Source organism: Cricetulus griseus, chromosome 8 (genome assembly GCF_003668045.3).
Source record: "Cricetulus griseus strain 17A/GY chromosome 8, alternate assembly CriGri-PICRH-1.0, whole genome shotgun sequence".
Lineage (NCBI taxonomy): Eukaryota > Metazoa > Chordata > Mammalia > Rodentia > Cricetidae > Cricetulus > Cricetulus griseus.
This window is the reverse complement of record NC_048601.1, coordinates 24053088-24072315: the sequence shown is the minus strand read 5'-3', so window position 1 is coordinate 24072315 and position 19228 is coordinate 24053088. Positions and strand designations below refer to the sequence as shown.

Below are 19228 nucleotides of genomic sequence, written 5' to 3'. Positions count from 1 at the left end.
TTTACCAAAGGGATGGAAACATCAAAGACAAAAAAAACTGCTCATCTAGAAGATTCACAAGCCATTTAGTGTGCTTTAGTCACGAGTTTCCTAGTACTTGGAGAAAAAAAAATACTTAAGTTTTCTAAACTATGCAGACATTAGACTGCAGCTTTAAACTCCCTTTTCTGGAAACCCATATGCAGCTAGGGTGGGGAGGTCCATATCGGTAATCCTAGCCCTTGGGAGGCAGAGGCAGGGGGCTACCTGGTCTACACAAATGGGGCTAGCCAGCACTACAAAGCAAGAACTTATTTCGAATACCAAGGGAAACCACCCCCAATAAATGAACAAATAAATAAGAGACAAGAAAACCCACTGGTAATGGACTGCTAAATGCAGAGTCCTTGAGCACTTGTTTGTTGTCACACGCCTGTCCGCAGACCCTAGGCTGTACTTTATAATGATCCTTTCTGTTGACTGAATTTAGATTGTGAAGTCGAGCTGTGAAGCCCAGCTGGCCTATGCTGTCTGTTTCTGATGCATCTAGGACTACTAGAATCATAATATTCCTAAAACTTCATATATTTAAAAACTAAAATGTACAGCACATTTAAAAATATTAAGTAAATTTCCCCAAACTGATTATATGCACTGAAAAACCCCAGAAATTCCTTAAGCCAGGTATGCACTCAAGAGGCAAGGTATGAGAACCAAGAGGCCAAGTACATTCTCGGTTACACAGAATTGGACACCAGCCTGGGCTACAGGAGACCCTGCCTCAAAAAGAGGGTGGAGGAAGTGACCTGAACTCGTGTTTTGTTTAACCCTTTCCATAAACCCTACAGCACCTAATTTGTGGATTATAAGTGCAATGAGAAAAGGCTTTCTCATTGGATAAATATTAATGTACACTTTAGGTTCACGATTCTGACTTCCTGAGACGAAAAGCCCCGGTTCACACCACGAAGGTCCTCAAAAGGCAAGCTGGTCTTTCCCAACAGTGTCTTTCCTAATATATACTGTGGGACATTCCTTCGAGTTGGAAAACATAATCAAACAGCTTTCAGCCTTTGCATAAAATTCTGCCGGAAGCCGAGCGTTGGTGGCGCACACCTTTAATCCCAGCACTCGGGAGGCAGAGGCAGGCAGATCTCTGTGAGTTCGAGGCCAGCCTGGTCTCCAGAGCGATTGCCAGGATAGGCTCCAAAGCTACACAGAGAAACCCTGTCTCGAAAAAAATAAATAAATAAAAACTCTGCCGGATTAATCGGTGAGAACCCCAGGAAAAAAGGGGCTGCCGAGAAGGGAGGAGAGTCGGTTGGAGGCTCCGTGACAGCGGTCACGTGAGATGCGGTGCAACCCCGCTTCCCCGAGCGAACTGCCGGCACCCAGAGAGGCGGCGGTCCGAGGGGGGCTCCTCGGCAGAGCTCCGGCCGTCCTAAGCCCCGGCTGTGCCGGAGCCAAACGCCAGCGCAGCCCTCAGGGCGTCCCGCGGCCGCGCGGCCCCCAGCCCTCACCTGCTTCTGCACGTCTGCATCGCTGAGGGCCATGGCGAGGGCGAAGCTCGGCCACGGGACCGCCTCGAGTCTGGGCTTCTAGCGGCGGCGGAGCAAACCAGAGACGAAAACCCAGGGTCAGGCTCAGCTTCCTTTACTTTATAACCCCAGTTTCCGGTTCCTGTCAGGTGACCAGGCGGCCCGAACCTTTCCAACCAATAGAACGAGAACTGTACCCTCGGAAGTTCCGCCCTTCCTCCCATGCGCATGCGAGGACTGTCCACCAGGGGGTCTTTTTTTTTTTTTCCCAGTTGACTCGTGATTGCTTGTCAAGGACAAAATACTTCATTAGAGAACGGACAGAGCTTTAGAGATTTTTGTATCAGATATTAATCAGAATACTTCTTCAGTGGTCGCTTTTGTAAAACAATTTTTTGTTTTATTTTTTTCAGGCTGGCCTCCACCTGCCAAGTGCTAGAATTATGGATACGCACCACTGTAAAAAGTTTAGATAATTTACTCAGAGCTCAAGGGGGAAAAAAAAAAGCCTGTTGTGAAGGGTCACACCTTTAATCCCAGCCCACAGGAAGCAGAGGCAGACAGGCCAGCGGGGTCTACAGAGTAAGTTCCAGGACAGCTTGGGCTACACAGAGAAACCCTGTCTCAAACAAGCAAATAAACAAAAGTTTACCCAGAGCTTGAAATGGAGCTCAGTTTGCAGAATGCTTGCCTAGCACACACAAAGACTTGGATTTCTGTGAGGTGAGGACTAATCACAATCCCAACACTCAGTCAGAGGCTGGGAAATCATTCCAGCCCTAAATTGCACATCATTCCTTGACATTGGAAATTTGAGGGTGCCCGGGCTAGAGATTGAACAAGTGTTTTTATTTAAACCAAACCATGGGGCTACAGACAAGGCTCAGTGCTTAAGCGCACTGGCTCCTCTTCCAAAGGCCTCGGGTTTAATTCCCAGCAGCCCTATGGCAGCTCACTATTGTAACTCCAATTCAAGAGATCCAATGGCTTCCTGGGTACCGGGCATAAAGGCAAAACACCTATAACACATTTTAAAAGAACAAAACAAAATCCAAACCAGATTTAGCATTAATAAAAATAAAGTATGTCTCAGGACAGCCAGAGCTATTACACAGAGAAATCCTGTCTCGAAAAAATAAATAAATCGTTAAATAAATTAGCCTTTCAATGTACCAATATGCAGCTTCAGTGCAGTACTGATGTTGTTTGGTTCAGGAGGACTTGCAGCCAATGTACTACGATAGGGAGAAAACATTTCCATTCCTAACCCATCAAGTTTTACATTACCCTTGGAATTACATGGATACAAAATAGGTATACAAATCAAATACCGATAATAAATCATAAATTAAAAAAACTATTGTTTTGAGCCGGGCAGTGGTGGTGCATGCCTTTAATCCCAGCACTTGGGAGGCAGAGGCAGGTGGAACTCAGTGAGTTCGAGGCCAGCCTCGTCTACAGAGTGAGTTCCAGGACAGTCAGGACTATTACACAAAGAAACCCTCTCTTGAAAAATACACACAAAAATGTTTTATGTAATTTATTAAAGTCTGAAGCAAATTTTCGTACTAATGAATGGGTATGTTTGTTTAATTTTATGTAAAAATTAAATCATGGCTGAATATTTGATACCTAAAGATACACAGCATCTAAAACATTTTCAGAGCAGATTTATGTTTTGATTTTTTTTTTTAAGATTTTATTTATTATGTATAACAACATTCTGCTTCCATGTATATCTACACACCAGAAGAGGGCACCAGATCTCATAACGGATGGTTGTGAGCCACCATGTGGATGCTGGGAATTGAACTCAGGACCTCTGGAAGAGCAGTCAGTGCTCTTAACCTCTGAGCCATCTCTCCAGCTCCTATGTTTTGATTTTTATACTGCCAATGCTGAGAATGGTCACTTCAATAGACAAGTACTATAAAATGGCAAAAGTGCTAGGGTCAGTTCAGAAATTCTTGGAAATTCTATCCTAATCCCAAGACTGAATTCATTTAGTAGTCTATGAAATTCAAGTTAGCAACTCAAATGGTATTTTTTTAAGATTATAATACAATTTCAAAATGTTCTAACTATACTCCCTGCCAGCAGGTCATTAAAGGTGTGCACCACTATGACTGGCTAAATATACTATATTTTAATTATTTATTTTATGTTTCATCTACATGTATGCTTGTGGACACCTGTGCATGCTGGTGCCCACTAAGGCCAGAAGGGGTGTTGGATGTCCTGGGACTGGTGTCCCACATGGTTATGAGTTACCATATGGGTGCTGGGAAACTGACCCAGCTTCTCTGTAGGAGTAACAAGTGCTCTTAACCACTTCTCCACCCCTCAGATGATGGGATCCTGAGTGAGGAGGGAGAGTAGGACAGGTTCTTTTTGTTGTTGTTGCTGTTTTTGATTTATTTATTTTTTGTATGTATGCCTACACGCCAGAAGAGGGCATCAGGTCCCACATAGATGGCTGTGAGCCACTATGTGGTTGCTGGGAATTGAATTCAGGACCTCTGGAAAAAGAAGTCAGTGCTCTTAACCACTAAGCAATCTCTCCAGCCCCAGCAGGAAAGTTTTTTTAAAAAAATTGTCTTCCATAACTAAATCATTACAATTCTGTAAAAGAAAGCCACGTATGTATAATAAGAGCACTGCAATTCATAATATACAAGTCTTGAATCTAAGCTAAGGTGTCTTGGGCAGTGTTCCATGGTATAACACAGTACGAAGACATCACAAAGCAAAATGCCCCTTGTTATGTGTTCAGAACCAAGGCTGTAGTGAGGTCCTGTGCAAAGCAATACAGGAAAGCTCTGCCAGAAAAACTTTGGATTTATTCCTGTTTGACTTGGATTAAGTTTTGAGCTTTGGTCCAGTGGTGGCGGCGGCGGCGCACGCCTTTAATCCCAGCACTCGGTGGCAGAGGCAAGCGAGTTCGAGATCAGCCTGGTCTACAAGAGCTAGTTCCAGGACAGCCTCCAAAGCCAAAGAGAAACCCTGTCTCACCCCCCACCCCCCGCCAAAAAAAAGTTTTGAGCATTATATGTTCAAAAAACTTTTACCATTGCCAAAATTTTTGTGACCCACACTTTTAGTTATAAGACCCCAAATAGAGTCACAACATTTTAAGAAACTTGGTGGGTGGGGTGGGTGTGCGCACTTGAGCATACAATAGAGAGTTGGCTCAGTGGTTAGTTAAGAGCACTTGCTGCTCTTCCAGAGGACGCAGGTTCAGTTCCCAGCACCCACATCAGGTGGCTCACAACTGCTTATAACTCAGCTCCAAAGGATCCCACACTCTCTGGCCTCTGTAGGCCCCTGCATACATGCTGCACATAAACTCATATAAGTAAAAGTAAATGAATCAATCTTTTAAAAAGGAAAGAAAAAGAAACCAGAAGCTAGTGAGATGCCTTAGCAGGTAAATGTACTTGAGGTATGAGCCTGGTGACCTGAGTTCAATTCCTCGATCCACAGAAAGGTAAAAGGAAAACACTGACTCCACAAAGTTGTCTTCTGACAGCCATACATGCACTGCAGCATTCAAGAGCTCCCCCTTCTCTTTCTCTCTCTCTCTCACACAAAGGCTAACAATTAAAAATGTGTAAACTAAGCTGTAGCCCATAAACTTTCAATATATTTTGTTGTTGTTTAACATCTATTTATTTATATGTGTATAGTTGTGGTGTGTATGTGTGTCATCACTGGTGTTCTGCAGCTCGAGTGTGGAGGTCAGAGGACAACTTGGGGGAGCTGGTTCTCTCTTTCCACCGTGTGGGTTCTAGGAATTGAGCTAAAGTCATCAGGCTTGGTGGCAAGCGTCTTTACCCACTGAACCATCTATCTCCCCGGCCCTTCCTTTTTGAGACAGAATCTCATGTAGTCCACACTGTCCTTAAACACACTATAGTTGAAGATGACCTTGAACAAGCTATGGGTTCAATCCCCAGCACCTAGTAAACTGGATCTGGTGGCTCATGCCAGTAGTCCCAGCACTCAGGAGGGGGAGGCAGGAGAATCAAATCTAAGATCTGTCTACAGTCATATCACACTGAACCTGTCCAATCCCATCACAAGTTCAAGGTCACCTTCAGCTACAGGGTGAGCCTGAGACCAGACTGGGCTGCACGAGACCCTGTCTCAAAACACCAACAAAACATTAAAAAATGCTAGGGTTAGATGTCCGCACCATCATGCCCAGCTTCACTTCCCTTTTTCTATGTGCTATTGATGACACTGTTGGTTGGAGTCTCAGAACCCGCTCTGTATCTGGGATCTGGGGGATTTCCCAGTTGTAACATAAAAAAACAAAACATCCAGAGACTGATATTGGGCTTCAAACTTCAAGTTGAAGATCAGAAAAGCAAAGCAGCAGGCCACTAGATCTTGCCACTACCTCAGGCTGAATGGGCTGATTCTGCTGCCTCTCAGTGTGGCTAGAGAATGAATACCTCAATACTGAAGACCCTGCTTCTATCTTTTATAGCCCTCTAGTGCTGGGATAAAAGATGTGTGATCTGTTACTCTTTTAGACAGATTCAATCTCATGTATCTCTGGGTGGCCTTGAACTCAGAAAGATCCATCTACCTCTTAATCCAGAGTCCTAGGATTAAATGTGTGTACCACCACATCCTAGCTTTTGGCTGCTGGGATTAAAGGTGTGTGCCTGGCTGCTATGGTTTGTGGCTGACTTTGCTTTAATGGATCATAAATAATATATCACTACACCAGTTGTTCTGGTTTTGGTATGTTAAAGTTACAAATTATAATTGGACTAAGAAATTTTCCTTAAAACTTTTTATAGTACTACACTACACCCTCAATCCAGAAAGGTTTTTTGTTTGTTTAAGACAGGGTATAACGTATCTCAGGCTGGCCTTGGAACTAGCAATGTTGCCAAGGATAACATTGACTTTACCTTCCCGCCTCCATCTCCCCAATGCTGGGATTTCAGATACGGCTCTGTTCAATATTTATGTGGCATTAGGAATTAAACATATGCCCTGAGCATGCAAAGCAAGTGCTCTAACCAACTGGGCTGGAACAGCAGACCTCTGTTTCTGAGTATCTTCTGATTTTTAAGGAGTGCTGCCAGGTATACCATCAAGTTTTATTTTTTTAGATGAGACATCTCTATGTTGTCTAGGCCTGTCTCTGACTCCTACATCCCCTGCATTCAGGAAGCTCAGCTATGGAGATCTTTGCCACAGGAATAACACTGACAGGCCAGTGCTGTGCAAGCTGAGAATGAATTAAGACCAGACTGACAGAAAAGAGGGATTTAAAGAGATACTGCAAAAACAGACAAGTTTAGCCAGGCATTGGTGGCAGGCGGATCTCTGTGAGTTCGAGGCCAGCCTGGTCTACAGAGTGAGTGCCAGGATAGGCTCCAAAGCCTATTCAAAAAACAACAACAACAAAAAACAAACAGGCAAGTTCACCAGGAAGGGTTTGCTCTGCCTGGGAGTTGGGGGGGGGGGGGGAAGAGAAAGCTCTTTTTGTTTTTGTTTTTTAAGACAGGGTTTCTCTGTATTGCTTTGGAGGTTGTCCTGCAACTCGTTCTATAGACCAGGCTGGCCTCGAACTCACAGAAATCTGCCTGCTTCTGCCTCCCGAGTGCTGGGATTAAAGGTGTGAGCCACCAATGCCTGGCAAGAAAGCTCTTTTTAATGTATTGGTTGGTTTTGTGTCAACATGACATAAGCTAGAGTTATCAGAGAGGAAGGAGCCTACATGAGATCCAGCTGTAAAGCATTTTTCTCAATTAGTGATCAATGGAGGAGAGCCCAGCTCATAGTGGATGGTGCCATCCCTGGGCTGGTGGTCCTGGGTTCCATAAGAAAGCAGGTTGAGCAAGCCTCAGGGAGCAAGCCAGTAAGCAGCACTCCTCCGTGGCCTCTGCCTGCTTCCAGATTTCTGCCCTGTTGAGTTCCTGTCCTGTCTTCCTTTGGTGGAGAACAGCAGAGTGAAAGTGGAAGCCAAATAAACCCTCTTTTCCTCAACTTGCTTTTTGGTCCATGGTGTTTTGTTGCAGCAATAGAAACCCTAACTAAGACAGTAGTTAAGAGGAAATATTTTGTTGGTGGTGGTTTTGTTTTGGAGACAGGGTTTCTTTATGTGTGGCCCTGGCTGTCCTGGAACTCAGTCTATAGACCAGGCTGGCCTAGAACTCAAACTGTTCTACTTACCTCTTCCTCCTGAGTACTGGAAATAAAAGCATGTGCCACCACGCCCAGCGAAAGGATAGTTCTTATGTGTTATCGGGTGGTTTCACCTGATACTGATAGATACCGTGTGGGTTCATATCCTTATGGTTAGGCAGATAACTCATTTTGATGAAGAATACATTTTTTTTCTCTCTGGGACCTGTGTGGTGGAAGGAGAGAACCATCAACTCTTGAAAGTTTACCTCTGACCACCACATGAAAGTCATAGTGTACAGGCAATCACCACCATACACACACAAATAAATAAATGAAATGAAAGAAACTTTAGGTAAATGTGACCCGTGTTAATGCTCAGTTTTGGAATGGCAGAACATGGTACACAATTGTCTAAAATTTAGATTCTGGATTACTCTACTGGTGACAAGATCTCTCTGTATAGCTCAGGCTGGCCTCAAACTGGAGACTGGAGATGCTATTCTGAGATGGACGGCTGTGGTAATCTATTTTAAGGCTGCTTTAGCCTCACAGTAGCCCCCTGCTGCCTCTGAGCAGGACCTCAAACTGCTTAACAAACCCTGGCTGCATGCAACCTAGTGCCTTTTGAAAGTTCCTCTTTTTAAGGAACAGGCTCAAACCATCAGAAACTTGACCCCCTAATGATTCATGCCTGCCATGCATAAAGTCTCAAGAAGAGACTGACTCAGTTGTCAAGTTTGGTTGCAAATGCTTCTTTTCCATCTTAGCCATCTTGTCAGCCTAAGACTTCTTGTTTATCCCTTAGTTTAGAGAGGAGGTCTTTCTGCCTCTGAACTCCTGGGCTGAAATGATCTTCCTGCACATACCACTGTGCTCACTTTAAGTGAGGGGATGGTAAAGAAACCCCAGAGAGTGGTTACTCCACGCTTAAGGGTAAGGGCATCTGGAAGAGTCCAGAGCTGAGAGAAAAAGAAGCAGACTGGACACGGCCAGGACTAGGGAATCTGACATGGCAAAATCATGGGACATATAAGGAGGATGGGTAGGAGGTGAGAAAGGCCAAGACTCTGAGATGTGTAACAAGTTTAAACAAGGGTTTAGGGAGCCTGGAGGTTTAGGCAGCATGGGCTTTGACATGTAACCACAGGAGTTTGCCAACGACAGTCACAAGTCCCTTCTGCCAGAGGCAAGGGAAACGACCCCTTTCGGCAGACTTTGTATCTAACTGCCAAGAAATCCTATAGTCTAGCCTGGGTGGAGCCAAGACTGCCCTTTCTGAACATATGCACTGAGATCTGACACTCACCACTTTATTTTAAAAGTAAATTAAGTCAGCTGCCTGGTGGTGTCACACACTTTTAATCCCAGCACTCAGGAGGCAGAGACAGGCTGATGATCTCTGAGAGTTCAAGGCCAGCCTATTCCACAGAGTGAGTTTCAGAACAGCCAGAGAAGTCACAGAGAGAAACCCTATCTGGTAGGAGGGGGGGGGTGCAAAAAAAAAAAAAAAGAAGCAAATTAAGTTAGGGTAGTATCCTTATATCTGTAATCCCAGCATTTAGGAGGCAAAGGCAGGAGAACCAACAGTTCAAAGTCATTCTCATCTACATAGCAAGTTCAAGGCCAGCCTGGGCTTCAGGGAACATACCCTAAATAAATAAATAGCCAGGCATGGTGTTGTTCACCTGTAATCTCAACATTGAGGGGTTGAAGCTGGAGGATATTAACAAACTTAAACAAACCAAAATAAACCAACAGAATAGAATGTTGGCACAGTAGCACATACTAATCCTGGCACTTGGAAGATTGAAGTAAGAAGATGGTGAGTTCCAAGCATCTGAGCTACATAAAATTAAATGGAATTGCAGATGTGATATCTCTTCCCTTTGTGTAGCTTCCTTCTCCCCAGTGTTAAGGCTTGTAAACAACTAGTTGGGCAGTCATTTGCTGATTTATCAAGGAGCAAGCCAAGTCTTGCCTGATAAGGATGTGGTACCTTTGTAGAGATAATCTCTGGGTTAGTAAATATTTTTTTCAGCCCCCTCTATACTACTTTTAATGCCAATTACAATGTAAGTGCTAAGTAAGTAGTTTTTGTGTTACTTTGTTTTGAGAACAATGCTATGAAAAAGTCCACATAATTCAGGTACAGTGACTGAAATGTACTTATGGAAAGGGGGCTTTAAAGAGGCCATCCTCTCGGGGTGCAGCGTGTTTATTTCAACTGTTCTCCAAAACACCTCTTTCTTCAGCAGGCTGGCCCCCTAGCTCTGACAATGAGGTAAGTTACCATTAAAGCAACTGAATTAAAACATCATGTCCTTTGAGAACATTTGGAAGGTAAATAATTTCCAACAGAGGTTACTGTTTCCCATCATATAAAAATACCTTCAGTAGGACCTGGAAGCTGGACGCTCAGCTATGTGTTCCATAGACAATTCACCTATGGAGAGAAATTTTAACTGGGAATTCCTGCTGACTGCCTCAACTTCCCCAGTCAATTCTTGCTGGATGCTTGTGAGTTACCTTTTACTTTCTCAATCATGCTATCTCAGTTGTCCCTTGCTGGATGTTGAAAACTACTTATTCAATGATATTTTAATATCTGATTCTAAACTGACAGCACCGCTAGCACAGATCGTTCGTTCTTCAGACAGTACAGAACAGGTGTATACTCTTATAATCCTAACACTTGGGAAAGTAGAGGCAGCGATTTGTAAAGTTCCATACCAGCCTGGTTTAAGCAGTAAGACTGTCTCAAAAAAAGTGTTTTGTTTAAATCTAAGAGCATACTAAACCTGCAAGTATTAACCAATTCATATTTTCCTAAACCCAGTCTTATCTTGGTTCTCGTAGAGAAACTATTTAAAACAAATTTTCAAATGAATTTTAAGAAACAAGTCTATTCTTGTGTAATTGTATTTGCTTTCGTCTATGAAAACTGCTGGCCTAAATTCCTGTCAGGTTACTCACAAACGATGGATCTGCATGCTCACTGTTCTCACCTATTCCCAAGCTGGTGGACAGGAGCAAGTCAGCAAAACAGGCAAATCCATTTCTGTTAACGACAAGGTAGTGTAGGCTGGCCTAAAACTCGGTATGCAGCTGCAGATGATCTTGAACTTTTGGCCCTCCTGCCCTCTTCTAAGTGCTGTTCTTCCTAAGGATCCAGGCTTGATTTCTTCGAACCCACATGACAGCTCACAAACATTGACAAATCCAGATCTAGGTGATCTAACGCCCTCTTCTGACACTAGGCACCCACATGCTAGTATAAACCTGAGTTTCCAGCACATAGGAGACAGAGGCAGGATGAGATTCAAAGTCATGCTAGGCTACAGAACAAGTTTGAGGTCAGCATAGGACACAGTCCCAGAAAACCAACAACAAAAGCATACCACTAAATAGAATTCAGTATGCTTGTAATTGTGCTGCCATTGTTACTGTGATTTTTGTTTTTTTCTTTTGAGACAGGGCTTCTCTGTGTGGTCCTGGCTGTCCTGGAACTTGCTCTGTAGACCAGGATGGCCTTGAACTCACAGAGATCTGTCTGCATCTGTCTTCAAAGTGATGGGATTAAAGGCGGGCGCCACCACCTCACGGCTACACTATGTAGTCTTGACCGCTTGGAAATAGCTTTGGAGACCCCATCAACCTGTAATTTATGGCAATCCTCCTACCTCGCCTTCTGAGTGTTGGGATTACAGGCCTGTACAAGCAGCTGGGCACATTTATCACTTTCTGATCTGATTGGTTACAACCGCCTTTTTCCTAACTCCTAATCTTCCATGCTGTCTTTGTTACTTCATCTTAAGAACAAAAGCAGGATGCTCGTCTTTTAACCTAGATATCTTGATCTTTTCACATTGAGACACAGATGCTTTCTGCAAAGTTCATACTCTGAAAACTAGATAATCAGGTTACACATACCCCCTCATCTTTTACGTAAATCTATTATGTTTTTTTTTTTTGGGGGGGGGGTGGGAAGCATTCACAGCTTATCTCGGAGCACAGGTTGGACTGCTACATGCTTTCACGAAGCCCAGAAAACAAGCATTCATCAGCACGAACTTCATCCCAGGCAGCTTTGCTAGGCCTTGTAAGTAGAAATGTATTATTACTAAAAGAGCCCTTTACCACCACGGTGTCTGGGCTCTAGACCCGTCTGTCAGTCCTGTCTTTTAAGTTGCTTTTCCAACTTTCAGGACAACCTCCTGGCAGGTAGGTGGCTGAGAGCCCGAACCCGGCAGCGCCCGCGATTGCTGTACTGACAGGCAACCCGCGCGGGCTTGGGCACTCCCGGAATGCACAGGTCTGCGACGCCACCAGCCGCTCGTTCCACACCGGGCTGAGCAGGCGGGCGGTGTCTACCTCATCTTAGCGCTACTCGGCACCGGAAATGACTTAGCGAAGGCATTTCTGAAGTCCAGGAATCTATTTCTCCCCCGGCTCCTGCAAAGAGAGGCCGAGGGACAGCTCCGTACGCAGGTCACGCCTGCGCGGACTGACCAGCGGGCAGCAGGGTCACCGCTTCCGCTCCAGCGGACCGAGCCTCGGACTTCCGGCTCGGCTCCGCGCCCCAGCCCCGCTCCCCCACGCGGGCCGTGACGGAAGCGCGCAGGGGTGACCTCACCGTCCAACATGGCGGTGGCGGTAGATTAGGGCCGCGGTTCGAAGCAGCCACCGCCGCTCCCGGACCCTGTGGGAAGCACCTGCTGCGGCCGCCGTCTCCTTCATCCCTTCTGGGGCAGGGCTGGCGCCAGGTGAGGGGAGTGGGATTCCGGGAAGGTCCTGCTGGGTGGCGGAGCGGGTTTTCGCCCGCGGAGGAAGGGGGTCTAGAGACCCCCCGAGCCGACCGCCCGGTGCTGCCCCGGACGCGGGGAGAGCAGGCGGGAGGGAGCGAGGACCGAGCTGCTCTGCCGGGGCTTGTCGGGGCTTGTGGGCACTGCTCGGGGCTGGTGGACCTGTCCAGCGTGCCCCCACGGTGGGTGGCTTTTGGACGGGCTGTGTGGCTGGCTGCCTGCGGCGCCAGGGACTCACCCTTGCTCTCCATTCTGCCCCTCACCCAGACCTTCGCTCGGAGGACCGGGGTCCGTTTGGGGGTCTGGACTGGGAGACGTGCCTTCGTTCTTGGAGGAGGGAAGTGTGTGCCGTTCACTTAGGACGATTATAGATTAGCTTCGCTAGTGCTTTCTTGCCACAGCGCTCCGAGTCCTGTTTCTCAGGGTTAGCGCTGCAGTTTTGACACCCGTTCCCACTCCACCCCCAACCCCAGGACACCACAACCAACAGGCTTTCTTAACCCCGTGGAGGCGATGGATAACCGTTCACGCTCATTCTTCTTTGCCTTCTTAAAAGTCCTCCCCATATCCCCACGGGATCCCTCATTTCTTGCCTTTATAGTATAGCGCCGTGCAGGAGGAAGCCTGGACTTTTTAAGCCCGGGCTTTTACTTTAAGGGGTAAAAATTGGACGACTCTGCCCAGCAATTCATATGCTCTTTGCTGATAGCTTTGTTAAGCAATTCACCATTCCCATGAACAAGTGTTTATCTCAAAGATCTGTCTTACACTCAGTGTTTAAAAGTTTTGAACTATGATGACAGGCCCCTCTTCTTTCTGATGTTTAAAAAAAAAAAACGCTTTGCAAAATTTCTAATATTTCCCTTGGAGGCTTGGCATAAACCAGAATGTTGACGCTCTCTGCCCTAACTTGTGTGACCTTACATGAATTGCCACACCCTTGAGATGCCTCCCCCTCCACCTTTTTTTTTTAACACACGGGAAAGTTAAGCAAGTTTGTGGGTAGGGAACCACTTATATTTCATACATGCAATTAGATTAATGTATCCTTCATGTTTATAACAGTGAATTGAAAATGCTTAAACTATTGTTCTGTATATAATAGGCAGATGAGGACTTCGCAGGTTCCCCTGCTCTGAATAATCAGGTACTATTCTAAATATTTTTTCCAGATAGCTCATAGTCCTTAAAATATCATTTGTTTTGTTTTGTTTTTTGATCTTATGTATCCCAGCTGAACTCATCCTCCTCCCTTCCTCCCTTGTATTGAGATCCAGGAGTACCCAACCATGTCTGTCCCTTTAAAAAATTGAATTAAACGTATTATTATTGTGGATGTAGATGTATGTTTGGATACACGTGTGTAGGGCAGTGGGTAACATTGTTTTTGGGGGAGTGGGGGGATGCAGGAAAGTTTTCTATATAGTCCTGGTTTTCCTGGAGCTTCCTGTATAGACCAGGATGGCCTCAAAGTCACAGACATCTGCCTGCCTCTACCTTTCAAGGCCTGTGCCACCATCCACAGCCAGTAGGCAACTTTGGTAGTTCTTTTTCTCTTTCCATCTTTATATATGGGTTCTGGAGATTAAACTCAAGTTGCTTTTAACGCTGAATCATTTCATTAGCCCTTGGTTTGTTTTGAGACTGTTTCAGTCTGTGCTTCAGGCTAGCCTTGAACTTTTAGTAGTCCTCCTAAATCACCCTCCCTAGTGCTGGAATTCCAGGGGAGGCTGCCACACCTACCTTAAATGGCCTGTATCTTCAAGTGTGCCCTGGAAATTGAATTCAGCCAAATAATGTGTAAGGTTAAATCCAGCCATCTTTTTTTTTTTTTCTTTTTGAGACAGGGTTTCTCTGTAGCTTTGGAGCCTGTTCTGGAACTCTCTCTGTAGACCAGGCTGGCCTCAAACTCACAGAGGTCTGCCTCCTGAGTGCTGGGATTAAAGGTGTATGCCACCACCATATGGCAAATCTAACCATCTTAAAAAGTGTTATTATTTGACAATTTTGCATAAGTATGTAGTTTGTTTTTGTCATTCCTACCCTCACTCCTTTTAACTTCTCATTCTTGTACTGCTCTCACTAAACAGCTTTTTCATCTTATAAAAGGCAGGCACTCCTGGGAATGTAAATACTGGGGAGGCTGGGTGAGATTGCTGGGAGACCACCCTGGGCTAAAAGTTAGACCCTGTCGTAAGAAAAAAAAAAAAAAACAGGGCTGGAGAGATGGCTCAGTGGTTAGGAGCACATACTGCTTTTCCTGAGGACCTGGGTTTGATTCCCAGTACCCACATCAGACAGCTTACAACTGCCTGTAACCCTCACTCCAGGGGGTCTCACACCTCTGACCTTTGTGGGCACTTGTATTCATGTCCTTTAACACACTTTAAAATTTTTTTCTTCCTTTATTTTTTTTTGGGTGTGTGTGACAGGGTTTTATGTATCACAAGCTGATGTAGGGGTGAGTTGGTTCTCTGTTTCTACCGTGTGGATTCTGGGAATTGGTCAGACTTGGCAGCAAGCAGCTTTACTTACAATGGAGCCATCTTGTCACACTATCAAATGTTTTTCTGCATTGTTTCTTATGAAATATTTTAGACATAAAATTATTCTATGTGAGTGTTTTGCCTGTGTCTATGCGCACTCTGCGTGCCTGGTGCCAGCAGAGGTCAGAATAGGGAACACCTACAGGAACCGGAGGTCGGACGGCTGTGAATCACCATGTGGGTGCTGGGAACCAAACCCAGGTCCTCTGCAAGAACAGCAGATACTCTTAACCTCCGAGCCTTCTCTTCAGCTCCAACACCAAGAATTTTTTAGATAGGGTGCCCCTATATAGTCCTTGTCTGGTCTTGAACTGTGATCCTCCTGTCTCAGCCTAAGTGGCTAGAATTACAGACCCGAACCACCCAAATCTGGGTCAAGAGTAATATTTTCAGAAGTTGGGTTTTTATATTAGGGATCAAACCACTGTCCTTTTACATGCTGAGAGCTCATGGAGATACACTCCAGCCCCTTTTGTTGTTACCTGCTTTTTGTTTTTGTGGTGCTGGTCATAGAATACAGGTCTTCAGGTTTTTATGTGCTCTACTTCTGAGCTACACACTTAATCCAATAGTAACTGAAATTTTTGTGTTGTTTTTATGAGAGAGCATCTCATACTGTATGTAGCTCAGGCTGGTCTGGAACTCACTGTGAGGCTCAGTCTGACTTCAAATTGGTGGCGATATTGCTTAGCCTTCTGAGTGATAGGATTACAGTTGTGATCCACTATGGCTGGCTGAGAGCAGCTCATTGTCTAGCAGCTTCACTGAGATATAATTAATTTACTATACTATTTACAGTTGTGTAATGTAATGACTTTTAGCACATTCAGAGTTGTGCAACCATTATTGGAGTTTTCATCACTTCTAAAAGAAACCCCATACCACTTGGCAATGGTTCTTCTGTTATTTTTTGAGACAAAAATCTCTGTGTGGCCCAGGCTTGAACTTTGGATACATTTGCCACAGTTTCATTGCTAGGGTTATAGGTGTATGCTACCATGCTTGGCGGTAGCCATTTTTTTATTCCTGCTCCTCTCACTTCTTTACCACATACAACCACTGATTTTCTTTTCTGCTTTTTAAGGCAGGCTCTCATTTTGTACTGATGGCTGGCCTTGAACTCTTAGCAGTCCTCTTGCCTCAGCCTCCAAAGTACTGAGATTGTAAATGTGAGCCATTACTTTATTCCTTTTTTAAAAAATGATTTATTTTATTTTATATGTGTTGGTGTTTTGCCTGCCTTCATGTCTTTGTGAGGGTGTCTGATCCCCTGGGACTGGAACAACACACAGTTGTGAGCTGCCTTGTAGGTGCTGGGAATTGAACCTGAGTCCTTTGGAAGAATAACCAGTGCTCCTAACAACTCTCAAGCCATCTACTTTATTTCTTTATTTATTTATGGTTTTTCAAGACAGGTTTCTCTGTGGCTTGGAGGCTGTCCTGGAACTTGCTTTGTAGACCAGGCTGGCCTCGAACTCACATAGATCTGCCTGCCTCTGCCTCCCCAGTGCTGGGATTAAAGGCTTGCGCCACCACCACCTGGCTATTCCTTTTCAAAGCTAAATGATGTTCCAGTGTGTAGAATTTGGCAGTGTGTGGACATATGACATTTTAGGGAACTTTTCTTTTCTTTTTAGCTTCCCCTTCATTTTCAGTTCTTCACTATGCCTTTTAAGGCAGGGACTTAACTATGTAGCCCTGGCTGGCTCGGAACTCACAGAAACAGCCTGCTTTTGCCTCCTGAGTGCTAGGTTTAAAAGGTATACACCACTATACCATTTGTTACTGTGTTTTGTTTTTTTTTCCAGGGAAAAGATTTGAGATGGAACCTTGATGTGTAGATTACATTGACCTCAAACCTGAGATTTTCCTGTTTCCTTCTCCCCATGTGCTGCTAATACAGGCGTGTTCCCCAATTCTAGCCAATATTTTCTATTTTTCAGACAGTCTTTTTTTGTTTTGCTTTGATTTTTCAAGACAGGATTTCTCTGTGTAGCCCTGGCTGTCCTGGGACTTAGTCTGTATAGACCAGGCTGGCCTTGAACTCAGAGATCCATCTACCTCTGTCTCCCCTGAGTACTGAGATTAAAGGTGTGTACCACCACTGCCTGGCTGGACAATACCTTAAACTTATATCAGGTGACCCTCATACTTCATCTTCTCCAAGTATCTAGACATAGAGGTTTATACCTCAGTATCTAGTTTATGTGACTTATATTCTGAATATTACTTTTAATTATAGTGTCTCTGTGAGTGTGTGTATCCACCTGAGGAGGCAGAGGTGTTGAATTTCCTGGGATTGGAATATGCACAGTGTTGCACTGTGAGCTGCTAGACATAGTGCTGGGAATTGAACTTAGATCCTCTGCAAAATAATACATGCTCTTAAACATTAAGTCACCTCTTGAGACACCTACCTACCCTTATTTTTTAAATAAATTGAAAGTTGTTTCCTGCCAGATGGCAGTGGTGGCATACACCTTTAATTCCAGCGCTCGGGAGGCAGAAGCAGTTGGATCTCTATGAATTCGAGGCCAGCCTGATTATAAGAAGTGAGTTCCAGGACTGCCAGGGCTACATAGATAAACCCAGTCTCAAAAAACCAAAAGAACAACAACAAAAATGCTGTTTCCTTTGTGGCTATTATGTATAAAGTGACCTTGAACATTCAAGTACAAATTTTGGGTAGACATGTTTACATTTCTCTAGCATGTACCTAGAATGAAGCAGTCTGTATCTGAATTTTGTTTTGCTGTTATATGGGAAGATTAAAATACTTATTGTGAAAGTCAGAATCTGTGTGTACGGGGTAGGGTTTCATATTAGGAATTCCCCCGTGAGTGCTTTATCTGTGAATGCCAACTGCTGAGTACAGATATTTGGGGCAGTTGTTAACAGAGGATTGAACCAGAGTGTTCCATTAGGCATGTTTTAACTGGAAAGGGACAATCAACACTAGGATAATAGTGGTGTCTGCTGCATTTTTAACTTGACACCTCACTGTAGCAATGCAGCTGACTGGAATAGTTTTTGCAATCTTACAAATTTAATTTTGTGTGTATGTCTGTGGGTGTATGTATGTATGTATGTATGCATATGAGTATCTTTGCATGTGTGTGCACATGCATGTGGAGGCCAGAGCTCAACCTCAGGTGTTTTTCAGGAGGATTGTTTTCGTTTGTGTGTTCATGTGTATGTGTGTTTTGTGTGTGCACATTCATGTGGGTTCTGGGTATTCAAATCCTTAACACAGGTATTAGCTGTGTTAAGACAATACCTTTACTCTCTCCAGCCTCTACTGATCCTAGAATTTGCCATTTGTTTGAATTTAAGATCATATCTGGAAAATTTGAGTGTGGTAGCACAAGATTGTAATGCTAGGTCTTGTGAGACAGAGGCAGGAGTGTTACTGCAAGTTCAAGACCAGCTTAGGCAACACGACAAGTCCCAGGACTGTGACATTGCAGGACCCCCGTGTCCAAAAGAAAAACACCCAAACAGAAGATCATACATGAGCTTGGGATAGAGCACCTGGCATATGTGAGGTTCTGTTTGATCCTCAGAACAACCTCCCACTACACTCAGAAAGCCATCTGTATATTTAAACATTTGTTTTTTGTTTGTCTGAGACAGGATCTCACTGTGTACCTCTGGCCAGCCTGGAAGTTGCTATGTAGACCAAGCTGGCCTTCAACTCACAGAGATCTGTCTTCTACTTCTAAGTACTGTGATTAAAAATGTGTGCTGCCAGCGTGGCCATTAACAACTTGTTTTTTTGAAACAGGGTCTTATGTATCCAAGACTGACTTCAAACTCAATATATAGTTGAGAGTGATCTTTTTTTTTTTTTTTTGGTTTTTTGGTTTTTTGGTTTTTTTCAAGACAGGGTTTCTCTGTGGCTTTGGAGCCTACCCTGGGATCAAAGGTGTGCACCACCAACTCCTGGCTTGAGAGTGATCTAGAACTCTTAGTTTTCCTGCCTCTGCCTCCTGAGTCCTGGGGAATACTACAACACACATAGCTTAATTCTGGCACCTGGGAGGCAGAGGCAGATGGATCTCTGTGAGTTTGAGGATAGCCTGGTCTACAAAGTGAGTGCCAGGACAGCCAGGACTATACAGAGAAACCCTGTCTGGAAAAACACAAAACAAAACATCCCCATCTCCCAAAAGAAAAGATTCACAAATTGCACATACCTCACAAGAACCAAAAA

The 19228-nt window shown here is 44.5% G+C and overlaps 2 protein-coding genes across 10 annotated transcripts in view; one reads left to right on the top strand and one right to left on the bottom strand.

The window, feature by feature from the left end:
* Positions 1–12916, bottom strand: part of Atp6v1e1 (ATPase H+ transporting V1 subunit E1) — a 29785-nt gene extending 16869 nt beyond the window's left edge. The window contains exons 1-3 of one of the 4 annotated variants that reach the window (XR_004770996.1): positions 12012–12916; positions 7713–7890; positions 1541–1685 (exon numbers count right to left, since the gene is read on the bottom strand). Coding sequence is in view for 1 of the 4 variants with exons in the window: in XM_027429324.2 (XP_027285125.1) it covers positions 1500–1532 (33 nt within the window). In the remaining 3 variants the exon portion in view is untranslated. Of the gene's footprint in view, positions 1–1499; positions 1686–2115; positions 2537–7712; positions 7891–12011 lie in introns of those variants that run through there. The other 3 variants (XR_004770997.1, XM_027429325.2, XM_027429324.2) reach the window with 3 other exon arrangements.
* The window catches only part of Bcl2l13 (BCL2 like 13), a 48648-nt gene continuing 41710 nt past the window's right edge, over positions 12291–19228 (top strand). For 5 of the 6 annotated variants that reach the window (XR_003487650.2, XR_004770995.1, XM_027429317.2 and 2 more), the window contains exon 1: positions 12291–12430. The gene's annotated coding sequence lies outside the window, so the exon portion shown is untranslated. Of the gene's footprint in view, positions 12431–13574; positions 13617–19228 lie in introns of all 6 variants that reach the window. The other variant, XM_035448579.1, reaches the window with a different exon arrangement.